Source organism: Anarhichas minor, unplaced genomic scaffold, assembly GCF_050575085.1.
Source record: "Anarhichas minor isolate MPS153535 unplaced genomic scaffold, ASM5057508v1 ptg000030l, whole genome shotgun sequence".
NCBI classification, from domain to species: domain Eukaryota; kingdom Metazoa; phylum Chordata; class Actinopteri; order Perciformes; family Anarhichadidae; genus Anarhichas; species Anarhichas minor.
In genome coordinates this window covers 3698463-3712017 of record NW_027466476.1, presented here as the reverse complement: position 1 = coordinate 3712017, position 13555 = coordinate 3698463, and the positions used below count along the sequence as shown (strand labels likewise).

The 13555-nt window shown below is 43.1% G+C and overlaps 1 protein-coding gene across 3 annotated transcripts; it reads left to right on the top strand.

Annotated features, from left to right (window-relative positions):
* The first annotated feature begins 469 nt into the window (after positions 1–469).
* asb6 (ankyrin repeat and SOCS box containing 6) lies at positions 470–5551 on the top strand. 3 transcript variants are annotated; one of them, XM_076104674.1, is made up of 7 exons: positions 470–533; positions 1369–1496; positions 1649–1830; positions 2839–2945; positions 3049–3157; positions 3252–3338; positions 4307–5551. In XM_076104674.1, the coding sequence occupies exons 2-7, from the start codon at positions 1387–1389 to the stop codon at positions 5026–5028; spliced, it is 1317 nt and encodes a 438-aa protein (XP_075960789.1). In that variant the 5' UTR covers positions 470–533; positions 1369–1386; the 3' UTR covers positions 5029–5551. The 3 variants fall into 3 exon arrangements, with proteins under 3 accessions (XP_075960789.1, XP_075960787.1, XP_075960788.1); XM_076104672.1 differs by having other exon boundaries at positions 470–545; XM_076104673.1 differs by lacking the exon at positions 470–533 and adding an exon at positions 778–934.
* The last annotated feature ends 8004 nt before the right edge of the window (positions 5552–13555 follow it).

Here is a 13555-nt window from a genome sequence, read left to right as displayed (position 1 = left end):
GATCAGATTGACAGTTTCCTGCACAATCACAACTTAAAACCCTCCCAATTCAATTAAAGTCCTAACCTTTCTTGAAACCTGTAAAGCCATTACGTGCTCAATAGAAAACACATCATAAGCACACAAAGCTTCATATCTGCACCAAATAACTAAATTATCTTTGTTGCAAATAGTTTACAAATTTTTAAAAAATCTATATATAATTCCGATACCCCGTTATGCCTCAATAACAAACTACTGTTCAAAGAAAGAAGAAAAAAGCCTCTGCATCAAGCTTACCAATCTCTATCATTGTTTATTTAGTAACTGAGTGATACGCTTGCTTGTTCATTTATTCATTCATCTTTTTTTTGAGTTCTAAACTGGATAAATCTTGTTTTGTTCATTACATTGTAGCTGCAGGTTAAGGACAGAGCGTCAAGAGGAACCATCGTTGCCCTCTTGTGCTTTAACGGGGAACGAAAACACCGTCGGACTGACGCGAATGACGTCGGCGTGCGGGAGGCTTCCGGTTTTACGATCGTACAACTGGCGTGAGTGTCTGAGTGAGTTTATAACGATTTACCTTGTTAGTAATTTATCTCAAAGACTTGAATTCATGATTTAGGAAACGAAATGAGTGATACATTTAGCCACCCATGCTAGCGTCCACTGCGACGTTTAACATGTGCCTGCTAAGTTAGCTCGCCAGCGTTACAATATGACGAGTAACGTTTGTCTTAGAACATAAAGTTAGCTAACGTTGGCCAAATGTAACGTTAACTAACGTTAAGAAGAGAGTTGAACGGTGCTTGAGCAGAAGTTACAAAATACATTCATTAAGATTATAAAATATTGTTTGCAGAGTTGCAACGTGCAAGTTAGCGTGAAGTGTCGAAAAACATTTGTCAGCTGACATCGACATCCTACCAACTAGGATAACTAGACTCCAGAGGTACATTTATTTTTTTGTCAAATCTGATGCTTTATTCTATCAATTCTATATTTAATGTATTTGTCAATTTGTTCCAAATTACTTCATATCATTGCTTTCTTTTCTACAAAAAATATATGTCTGCTTCAACACTTGCAGGGGGGTTGGAGCACTTTAGAAGTAGACAGATTAACTGTGCTGTTTTCCTTTTACACAATATGCAAATTATTTGTAATAGTTTTTTTCCTCCAGATTATATAAATTACATAACTAGTAATGTTTTGAGCAGAAGTTAACATTTCCTATGATGGCTGTTTCTTACAGTAGTTTCTTCCTGTGTTCCCCGGTCAGTTGTCGCTCTGTGTTAAATATGTTGGCAGGATGAGGGTTAAGCATGTTGATCTGAAGAGAAGCCTTCGATATGACTTGTGTTCTCTTGTACATTTGTGCTCCAGGTATAGAGTGGAGGAGCCATGCCTTTCCTCCATGGGTTTCGTAGGATCATATATGAGTACCAGCCGCTGGTAGATGCTGTCCTGTGTGTTGTTGGACTGGAGGAAGGAGACGGTACTCACGAGGACAGGTAAAGCGAAGTTTAAACAATCGTCCTGTTTAAATTGTTTGTAGCGGTGTATTTTACTCCAGCTGTAGTACCATAACCGCTGTAACTTCAGAATGCATTGGATAGAAACACAGTTTGTCTGAATCAGTGCTACTTTCTGCTCTTGTGTCCAGAGTCCGAAGCCCCGAGGATCCGTCTGGCGCTTGTGGCTCTCTAGCGGAGCTTCTGGAGCGGGAGTCCCAGTCGGACGTGTTTGTGGAAGGCATCAGCTATGCCCTGTTTAAGGTGGCAGAGCGGGGACTGGTGAACGCAGCGGAAATCCTTCTACGCTATGGAGCTCATCTAAATTTTGAAGGTGAGAAATAATTTGTGAGGGGGCTGTAAATACATAGTACAAAGTTTTAGTAAAATAACCAAGCACCTAAAATAGGATTAGCCATCCAGAGAAACCAACACACTGATATTGGTTACTCTGGCTATTGCACTCCATCCTACTTGACCAATATATGCCGTGTTGGCTAGAGTAGCTTTCATCTTGCTCCAGTTTTAATGGGTGATTGTTAGTCTCTGCTACATTGTCAGTTGAATTCATTACAAACATTTAAAGACAGATTTTTACTTCGAAACATACGTAGACCTGCCATTTTTACTTCTTCCGGCATATTGTAAATTGAGTGAGTTGCCGTCCATATGCACTTGAGAGAATAAGTCTGCCTTTAGCAAATTGCAACGGAAAGTGCGGCATGTCTTGCAGCAGTGATGAAACCTGCCAGGGCTCAGCCAGACTTTGCTATGGTGACCTCTAGTGGGAGTGAAAATGTCTTTCCCTCGGGACATAATTAGGGAAACCTGGCAGAGGCTGCTTCATTCATCTTTTTCATTTCTTGAATGTCTTTTTCAAGAAAGTTAACACTGACAAATTCTCCCTTGTAGCATGCAGAAATGTTCGAGTTTCTCTATTCATTTTCAACTATTTGTCATCCTTTTCCTTCCTGTTTAAGAATAGCTTGTGCCAGTTATCTGACAGGCACTGTGCTGAAGCAAGAGCATATATAGTTAGGATAGCTACTAGTCACATATGTGGAATTTAATCATCTTGACACCTATTATAATGTATACATAAAATAGAATTTGTTGTATAAAGATGCACGCAGGAAGAAACAATCAGTCTGTGTTCCACTGAGAAACCTCAGTCACGTGCAGGTGCAGTTCTGTTGCATGTAAAACTGAGAATTACCTTTTTATTATGTGCTTTTATACTGGATGTAGTATTGTCAGAAATCTTTATCCGTCTGACTTCTATATTTAATCTCTGTGATAAAGAATCATTGTGTTAATATGAATGTGTGTGTCTACCCTCCAGACCCAGTCTCTTACTACAATCCTCTACACATAGCTATTTTGAGGAACAAGCCAAACATGGTGAGGCTGCTGGTCGGGCACGGAGCGAGTGTTGAAAAGAGAGACAGGGTGAGGCGACGGTCAAACTTGGATTCATGTCCTCTCTTGTTGTCGTGGTACCCCGTCTGTTTTCTTAGTATTCCATGTGAATAATATACATTTTACTCTGTAGATCCATGAGAGCAGTCCTTTGGATCTTGCCAGCGAGGAGTCAGAGAGGCTCGCCTGCCTGCTCACCCTGCTGGACCTGGGTGCTGATGTGAATGCAATGGATAAACATGGTACATTTACATTGCTCGGCCGATTTAAACAATATTAATTCTGCTACTGATTCTTTCATTCTGAAAACCGATTGGTTTGCTCTTGTCTCCAAAGGAAAAAGCCCTTTGCTCCATGCATTGGCCAGCAGCGATGGCCTCACTGTGCATAACACAGAGAACATCCAGCTTCTACTTCAGAGAGGTACTGACTGTAAAACACCCTTCATCTTCACTTTGTCCACTTTCAAATACTCTCTCAAACAGGATCGTGGTTAAACCACAACTTGTGTTAGTGTGCATACCTGCCTGCCCACCTGTATGCATTTTGAGATCAAAGTAAACTGTCAGTGGTTGTCAGGCTAAAAAAATGGACATCATGTAGACGTCATGGTCTTGTCTCTTTTAGGTAATTACAACCAGGTCTCGGGTCTTTTCTTTTTCCAAAGCCAGCTCTTTTATGGACAATTTTTCTCAAAAGTTTTTAATTGTTGATCCAGATTTCCAGTCCTTCAAGATACGTCTCTTGACTGTGACCATTTCAAACATAACTGCCTACTGAACATTAGAATCATACACATGCATCTATCTGTCGGTAATGGAAGATATTGTTAAAATATCTAACAGGAGTAAGTGCACCGTCATCTCTCAGCCAGGTGAAATCATTTTATTCCAATGTTCTCAGTATGCCAGTTAAAGGAGGTCAGTAGTGAGTGTGGAACATTCTGAGAAGAGAGACGCAGTTTGGGATACTGGCGTCCTGCCTACTGATGACTGACACCACATGATACTATATCATTTTATTGTCATTTGATGACAATAAAATTAGAACGTCATTGATATTTATTAGTTGTAGATTTGGAAAATAAGGACATCAGGATACCTTCTTCAATTGTTACCTTTTATTTTACCTGTTTCACAAGTCCACCAACTTTATGGAAGTACTACATTGCTGGAGTACCCCTTAAAAAAGGCTCATTAATTATTAAAGCTGTAACCAGTGAAAGCTCTCTGAGCTATCCTCACTAGTTTTGTGAGTTTCATAAAGGTCCGAAACATTTACTTTGTTGTCAAACGAGTCATTGATAAATATCTACGGTACCTATGCTAAGGCGCATATGCTCTAATGTGCATGTAACAGATTTGTTCTGAGTGACGCTTTCTTCACTACAGGTGCCGACGTTAATGCTGCGACTGTAGAAGGTGAAACAGTTGAGTCCTCCTTGGTGTTTCTGGTGAAGGAGGCTCTGGAGGCCAACGAGGAGGACGCTGCCGAGATCGGTAACTTCTGCTTGAAAACCACGCAGCTCCTGCTGGCTCACGGTGTGGACCCCAGCTGCTGTGTGAATGAGGATGGCGAGCCGTCCCTGACGCAGACGAGCCTGGAGCACTTTGACCTGCTCTTCCCTCTGGCTGTGCTCTTAATCCAAAGAGGGGCCTCTTTGGTTTGCTCCTATCACGGCGAGTCCTGTTGGTCAGGTTACAGCCTTCTTTTCCAGCGGCTGCAAACGGCCCTGCTGCAGTGCTCTGATCAAAGTCGCAATTCTGAGCTTCTGGAGCAAGCTGAGGCGTTGCTCGACTTAGCGAGGGTAGACGTCCCCATGCTGCATCTGCCTCTCAGGCTGGAGCTCCCTGTGCCCGGTCGGGACCCTCACCCTTACGCTCAGGCTCTGGTAGACCTGCACGACCGTGTGGTACAGCACGAAGCGAGCCCTCCCGCTCTTCGATGCCTTTGTAGGGCATTCATAAGGAGCCAGCTACAGCCTTGGCCCCTGGCAGACAGAGTCAAAGCCTTGCCGTTACCCGATAGACTGAAAGACTTTATTCTTCCTGAACGCACATATATCCCAAAGCCTGGCTGGGACCGCTTCAAGCCCCAACATAGCCAGCGCTGACAATATAAGCTACTGACTACTTTGTGTTCTACCTAAAACCCAAATCTAATGAATGAACAGGCCTGTAATAATTTATATAACATGTCTGAGCATAAATTAACCTAAACCTAACAAACCATTGAGGCCTTTGTTTAATTATTGTTGTTGTTTGTACCAAATTAACAGACGCATGTTGGTATGTTTACTTTAAGACACAAAGGTATGTCTGTAAAAATGACCCTGTGGCATTTAACAAAGTTCTCACTGTTATGATTAAACAGCTGTACAGTTGAGGGATGTGTAAAGGGATGTGCAATACAAAATAAAAGCCACCAGATGGCAGTGTTGCTCTTGCGTCTCAAAAGCAACTCATGCCGGGGTCAAAGATTTAGTTATTCACAGTGCAGCCTACTTAAGTTGTTCCAGCGCAGTAGGCTCCATCTATATTTCATCTCCCCAACGTGATGGTGGTGTATTGTGGAATTAGTGTATCCCCTGCTTAATATGAAGTTGGACCAATAAAACAAGGCATGCGTCTCACCAACATGTGTCCCGGAAGCCTTATTCTATCCAGAAATACCTGTTAGCCATTATTTTATGTTTGTCAACATGTTACAGCTCGACACTGACCAGGTAGTGGCAGTGCAGCGCTGAATGTGACTCAAACTCTCTGGCTACTTGTTTGGAGGGAAATAATTGTTTCTATATTTACCTCTGCGGTTGTGTTCATACACCAAGCATCAGTTGAGTGAACGCTAAAATAAAGAAGCAGGAATATAAAGCTGCCACACGGCAGGAAGCCTGTAGATGTTTTGACATGGTGTTGCTGTGACATCATGTAGCTGCAGTGGCTGCTGGCGTGGAAAGTTTTGCCAAGCATTCTTAATGCTTATGTTTAAATTCAAATGAATGTAGGGACCCCCGTCCTCTTTTTTTTAAATTTTTTTTTTTTTTTTTTTTTTTTTTTTTTTTTTTTTTTTGCTCTCAAATATTTACAAAACCCATTCTGCACATCCCGTCTTTGGTAATAAACAAACATTGGCTGAGAGAAACATACTATTAATGTACAGGAACACCATAGAGTACATGTTTGCGTCCGTGTGTGTGTGACGAGCAAACGAAATAGGACATTGTGTTACACAACTAACCCCTTCCTGACATTGCTGAAGCTGGAGTGGCTCCAAGGCTTGCAAGCGCTCCAGCTCCTCTTGGTTATCTAGGTCACAGCCTCTGAGGAGAAGAGCCTCCGCAGCAGTAGCAGCAGCAGCAGCCCTGCATGACACACGCTTCACTCTCCTGTCTGTCTCGATCTCTTGACAAAACCTCAACCCTGGTCGAATGAGAAAAGGGGGGGGGGGGGGGGTGTTTGCAGGAGGAAGAGCAGTAACAAAAAAAAAAAAAAAAAAGTTACAGAGACGACATGTGTGGAGTGGTTGTGGGAGCACTCATGGAGGACGCATGGAAATGAAAATGGCAACGTTGGATTACATCTATACAATGCAGTAGCTGTAGGCACATAATCCACCCAACCAACAACCACAACAGTGGAAAAAAACAGCCTCCTTCTGTAGGGTCCAATCCCTGCCTACAGAGGGGGGGAGGGCTGAGGCAGTTCCCTCCATCCAGCATTTATTGGAAAACAGTGCGAGTGAAGCTCGGTACTGAAATTAGTTATTGATCCATTCTCTCCCTGAAGCCCATGGGTCTTTCCCACCACACCTGCTCATTCTCTCATAGCCTTTTCTTTCACTGCAACCCATTGTGTCTTTCAGCCGTTGCTTAGACCTTCTGCGCCTTTTTTTTGATTTTTTTTTTTGCTGGTGCTAGTGTAGATCTTTTATTTTCTTACAATCACATTGTCGTACGGAGAAGTCGTTCCAAAATATGATCCCGATAATCTACTAGAAAGTTTGATATTTACAAACAAAAAAAAATGGATGTGTTTTGGTTGACAAAGTAACACGTTTAAATGCTTCTAAGTTAACAAAGTTTACACAATATTTCTAAAATGTCATTTTGAAATGAAAACCTTATATAACATGCTCGCAGAAGCGTGGACTCGAGTCACCTCTCGAGTCAGACTCGAGTCACAAATTGGATTACTTTAGACTCGGCTTCACAAAATACAGAAAAGACACAACTCGACCTGGACTTTAACACCAATAACACTTGGACTCTACACTTTTGACTTAAAAATACTTGATTCCTTTCCCCAATCCCAAAGATGAAAAAGTACGTTTATGTAATTTAAAGTGTGATAACAATCAATTCGTATCACAAAACGATTCATTCCCAGCAAATCAACACCAGATCTTTGTTTCTATAAGTTCAGTCACGCTTATTATAACAAACTTGTTTTCACAAATGCATTTTAAAAAGCATTCATCATTTGTATATATTAATAGTGTTGGTTAAATTGCATTATATTTGGGGAAGAGCGCATTATGACTTTTTTAAACTTAAAAACTCAAAGTTTAGGACTTGGACTTGAGTGCAAAGACTTAATTGTGACTTCAAAACAATGACCTGGTCCCAACTCTCCATGTTTGGTATGTTGCCCTCTTTATTTGAAAGTCTTTCTGTCAATCAGTTATTTCTTCAAATAACCTGTTTCCATGTTAGAACAACCAAGTATTTCTTATTTTTCATCCCCAATTCTTGGTCTTAGCCGCAGTCCCTGACACCATCATCACCTTCAGCTCTACAGACTATGAAAGCTTCACAGACTATGAACAAAAGAATAATACGCAGTACAAGGACTTTTAATACCACATTTTGAAGGATAGAACCACACAACTCATTTCACTGATATGAATTCATTAAAATAAGAGACACTGGGCTCTTTTGTGAGATAAAAATGAGCTACTGCAAAGCAGCTATGAGCATAAAACCTGCAAAGTGAATTTGGGCAATAACGGCTTTGATTTGAAATTCGCTGGAATTTTTCCCAAATGATGCTGTTTTTGTTGTTGTTCATGTTGTCGGCTGAGTTCCTAGTCTGGCCTTAACCTTTTCATTAACCACTGTGTCACCAACTGAAAGACATCGTGGTCTGTCGCAGGCCTTTTCTTCTATTGAGCGCAGCCTGTGCAGAGTATGTATCTCCTTGTCTTCCAGTAGACATTGTCTAGACACGGGTTGATTGCAGACATCACTGAACACTCAGCTGCTGCCTGAAACCTCATGGGAGTTGTGGTGGACTTTGGAGGGAAATGGCCAGCATCAGTGTGGGGGTGGGGGGGTCACACACACTACCCTTTTAGATTGTGTATTTATGTGTTTGCCCATACATCTACGTGCTCTATGTGTTTGTTGGTGTGGAGGCAAGCGTGGATTCAGACGTGAGTGGGAGAGAGAAGAAGAAAGAGCGAAAGAGAGCGTAGACATTGAAACACAGTGTTCATAACTGCAGATGTGGTGACTTCATCTGAAAGAAATGTGCCCCGTCCTAGTGCTCTGCTTGCGTTGATGGAGCTCACCAAAATCAATCGCTGTTAATGTTAAGGCGAATAAAAAGCAAACTCTCACTTGACATCAACTGCACTTATGCACTCTCCATACAGCATATTTGATCTCACGTAAGATGATTGTTGTTTGGCTCAGGCACTGGTAAATGTAAAGCTGTGACTGGGTGTGGGGATGTGTGTGCGTGGGTTGTGGGGGGTGGGGGGTGTCGGTTGGTCTCTGAGAGATGGTCGCAGGTCGCCGGGCTCTCTCAGGACTAATCTCAGTGTGGTTGGATTGGATGCCGGATAAGTGAATCCTGTTGGGACAGGCCACCTTCTCATTCTGCTCCAGGTGTTGGTTCCTCCTTTAATCTGACACATGCTGACTGTTGTGCTCACCAGCCTTTATAGTTCTCATTTAGCTTTAACGCTTTATTGAGGTTTTTTTTCTAAATATGTTTTTTTATTCTCTCTATTCTGTTGAGGGAAAATATGTCAAGATTCAAATTCAATACTGAGAGATTGTCTTTTCCACAACTACTTTATTTTATTCACTGTTTTACTGTTTCATACAACTCTTCCAGAATGTGTTTTCCTACTTTCCTAGTTCCTTGTTAAACTTAGATTCTGTTCACAATTCTTTATAAAACTCTTTCAACGAGTAAAGTAACCATAGTGCTACACGCTACCTTTAACACAAAGCTGTTCTTGCTCTTTTAAGGGGAATAATTTGAAAGTGTAGCGCACCAAAAAGTTACACTTCCATACTTCGACTCCTATTTTAGAAGCACACAAATCCACCACCCTCTACACTTCTACAACTGACGCCATTTCACAGAAATTCCAGACAGCTGGCGCCTGAGCTCTGCCTCAAGAAGGACATGATGAATAGGACACACCCTTGGTATGCTAGTGAATGGTAGACTATATGGCACACTGCAGTGTTACGGCCTAGATTCACGACAGCCTCTCTCGTCCAGACTCTTTGGAGTGTCGTTTTCTCTGCTTTTCTCCCCCTGCGTTTCAAGCTGCTCGCCTATTTTTAAAAGCTTGAATTTGAGTGAAATGCACTGAGGCACCAGTAAGGCGAGCTACAGCTCTTTCTAGCGCTGGTTTTCTGATCCACCTCTTTGTTGTGGTCTATGCATGCCTGCTCTAGTCACATGACTGCGTTTCTATGGCAACTCGGGTTTGAGTAATCATTTGCGTTACGACCTTTATTCCCTTGAGGAAAGGGGAGGGGGAGGTTAGACTGAGCCTGTAGAAAGAGGGAGCAAGAGGAAAGAGAAAAAAGACAGGCAGAAGGGGAGCGGCGGAGAGGCACAGGGAGAGAAAATAGGCAGAAACAGCGGCTGTGGAGGGGAATTTTTTTGGTTTTTCTCGCCTTTATATTTTGTGTTTTATCTTTTTCTCTTCATACCACGCATGCAACCTCTACCTCACCGTATTCAGTAGTCTGGGAGGGGTGGGGGGGAGGGAAGAAAGCCTGCCACTAAACACTGGGTGTTGTGTGCTTCAGTTTCACCATAATATCTTTTGTGTTGTTGTGACTCACTCAGTGACTAGGACGGGCCAGTGAGCTTGGTTGGAGAGGCAGCAGGCATGTATGTTTCATAAGGGCTTACATACACACACACAGACACACACACTCACACACACTCCTCCCCTTCACTTCTTCTAGGAGGAGAAGCAGTACTGTGCCACATGTGCAAGTCTCAGCAGAAACAGATTCTGTATGTTCCTGTTTCTTGCTCTCCCGGCTGCGTTTCCATGGTTACCGAGCTAGTCCACCAAGGCACACAGCTCCCCTCTCCCTCTCTTCCTCTCCCCTCTCCTCTCTCCCTCTCACCTCTCCCTCTCTCCCTCTCCCCTCTCCCTCCCTCTCTCCCTCCCTCTCCCCCGCTCTCCCTCTCTCTCTCTCCCTCTCTTGCCACCGTTGGCTGATTTAACCCATCAGTTGGGTTGTGTCATCTCCTAGATGGAGTTTCTAGCTCCCACATCTCCTAAATGGAGTTTTTCAGTTTGGATGTGTGTTCCAATTGGATTGTAGTTTAAGAAAATGGAGAAAGCGTGTGTGTGTGTGTTTGTGTGTGTGTGTGTGTGTGTGTGGGAGAGGGTAAATGGGTGTCTTTTGCGGGTGTTTTTTTTTTTTTACCAGCAGTAAGGGGGATCCAGCATTGACAGGCGGTGGGCTTGACCAGGGGGGCTGGTGATAGACACTATGGGGGGTTGTGTAGTGGTTGTGAAGGTGGTTGCTGGCTGCTTCCAGGTGCCTGCGACTGGGGCTGAATATGAATGAGGGGCCCCGGTTCTCCAGAGATGGCGGCTGGGGAGAGAGCTGCTAAAACCAGAGACCGGTGGAGCCTGCCTGGTTGAGAGGCCCCCACAAGCTGCTGACAGGAGCTGGAGCTAGCCATCACGTTAATTAGCGTTTTTACTCTAGCAGCGCAAATAGGGGGAGTGGGTTAGAGAGGGACGTGGGGGTGGTACATGACTCATAGACACAGTATGGTTTATTCATGATGGAGGAAGGGGATGTGTGTGTGTGTGTGTGTGTGTGTGTGTGTGTGTGTGTGTGTGTGTGTGTGTGTGTGTGTGTGTGTGTGTGTGTGTGTGTGTGTGTGTGTGTTATTGAGAGAGAGAGAGAGAGAGAGAGAGAGAGAGAGAGGAAGGAAACACATTTGATTTGCACACAGTTCTCTCTCTCTCTGTGTGCGTGTGTGTGTGTGTTGCCTAAGTAGATCATTGATTGGCACCAAGCCAAGATACTATTATGCCTTGAACATAATACCAGACATTCATTGTTATTTTCATTTAATTTTTCTTCTTTAATTTTAAAATACACACCAAAATCAGATAAGACTAGATATTTCCTGTGCTTTTGTAATACATACATGTAACAGGAAATTGTTACATGCTAAAATAAAGACGATGCGAGCTACAGAACTAGGAGCCGTTGTATTGTTGATTTATTTCAGTTTCTACTGTTACCGAGACATTATTGATCACAGGCTTTTGAGGCCTGTCTGGGGAGTATCAGACTGATGAAATGGGTTAAAGGTGCCTCTCTCATAGGTGACCTGACCTTGTCTCCACTGCCTCAGCCCCTGACAGTGATCCTCACCCCCCTGAGGGATGCTCTTGATCGATAGATTGGTCTTTTACCCACACCAATCACCCACGACTCCCGATCCAGATCGAGGAGAGCTGAGAAGAGCTGCTGCAGTATAAAGAACATTCCAGAAGAAGCGTCTCCTCCTCAGTCTGTTCTTGCTCGCTTCATGCCAGAGCAGGGATGCGAGAGGCTTGTGCGTTTGTTTGTAAGTGTGAGAGCGAGTGTGTGTGTGTGTGTGTGTGTGTGTGTGTGTGTGTGTGTGTGTGTGTGTGTGTGTGTGTGTGTGTGTGTGTGTGTGTGTGTGTGTGTGTGTGTGTGTGTGTGTGTGTGTGTGTGTGTATAAGAGGGTGTAAGGGGGGGGTTACATTACAGCTATGCTATTGTCTAATTGTCTCCTCTTATCATTAGTGACAACCATGAACTCTGTTATTGGCATATCTGCATTCTGCCTGCACTGCAGAGCCTCCACCACACTACTCGCAGCGTTTTCTCTCCCAAGAGCGGCAGGGCCCATGCCTCATAAATACAAACACAATCTCTCCTACACCTCCTGACTGCAGGACAGGACTCCACACATATCTGCCCGTGGAGCGCAGCCCATTTGCATACATATTAAAGTGACGCCTCAGAAAAAAGGAAGAGAGAGAAAGATGGGGGGGAAGGAGGGGAGGGGTGGAGAGAGAGAGCGGGTATATGCAAACAAGGCTTTCATCTAATATGCAAGAACCGGCATTGCTCTGGCATAAATCTGCATCTGAGCTCAGGCAAAGAGAGCGGAGCCCATTTGACAGTAAATGGGCTAGGGATGGCTGTCAGATGCACTGGGGAACATTGTGTTACCCCACTGAGTACAGGGGCGATTGATCAGTATGGCATGGCACATATAGCAAGAACTACAAAGTAACAATAGTACATGCTAAATAAAACCGCTGGAAGGTATTCGAGGAAAGAAATGGGGGATAGGCAATAGAGTACGTCAGAAAAATATGGAATGCTTAAAGGAAAAGTTAAATATTAGCTGTGCTGCTATATGCTTCTTTGGTGTTTGGTGTTTGTACGGAGTAAACAAACAAGTTAATTATTGAACTTTAGAGGTGCTGGTAGTCGCATTTTGTTACCTTTGGACAGAGCTAGCTGTTTCCCCCTGTTTCAACTCTTTATGCTAAGCTAAGCTAACTGGCAGCTGGCTCCAGCATCATATTTACAAGATGAGATTTACAGAGATGAGAGTGGTATTGATCTGATAACAGCAAAACAGCATAATCCCCTATGTCAATAGAAAACATTAGCATGCTGGCATGCTAAACTAATATGATTCACCTCTAAACCGCATAATTATACATATATTAGAATATTAGCATTGTCATTGTTAGCATTTTAGCATGCTAAAATTAGCATTTAGTGAAAAAGCATTGACCTTTGGACACAGCCAATGCCATTAGCTTTGTTTCTTGTCTTTATGCTAAGCTAAGCTAACTGGCTGTTAGTACAGCAACATATTCACCATGAAGACTTTAGAGTGGTATAGATCTTCTCATCTAACTTTCGACAAGAAAGCAATAAAAAAGTGTTTCCCAAACTGTTGAACTGTTCCTTTAAAAAGGCCACACATTTGTTCCAAAGGTATACCGTAGGCCTAATGCATGTACGCTGCATGATCCCATTAACATGCACTGAAATGTATGTATTGTCCTTCAACAGCCAGTTGTTAAGTCCTTCGAGAACAAAAGTAGATCGCATGATGGCAGTGCTAAAGCAAAAAACAAAAACAAAAGTGCACTTGTGAAACTTTACTTACTTTCTGTAAGAAACTGAAGTGCTGCCGTGAGCTCTGGGTTTTCCCCTAACTGTGAGTATTTCATGTTGGACACCCTTGAACTCCCTTTCCTGTTTTCCTGCCTGAGCATGTCGCATTGAAGCCCGCCATTCTGTCTGTACAGGTGATCTTACGCACAGGAAATGGAAACTCTGAATGTGCACGTGTATT

What these genes read in the sequence shown, in the direction of transcription:
- asb6 (XM_076104674.1), top strand. Translation starts at nt 1,387, where the DNA reads ATGCCTTTCCTCCATGGGTTTCGTAGGATCATATATGAGTACCAGCCG. An exon ending in GTGTTGAAAAGAGAGACAGG is followed by an intron (nt 2,946 to 3,048) that starts GTGAGGCGACGG and finishes TTTACTCTGTAG; the next exon opens with ATCCATGAGAGCAGTCCTTT. An exon ending in GAATGCAATGGATAAACATG is followed by an intron (nt 3,158 to 3,251) that starts GTACATTTACAT and finishes TTGTCTCCAAAG; the next exon opens with GAAAAAGCCCTTTGCTCCAT.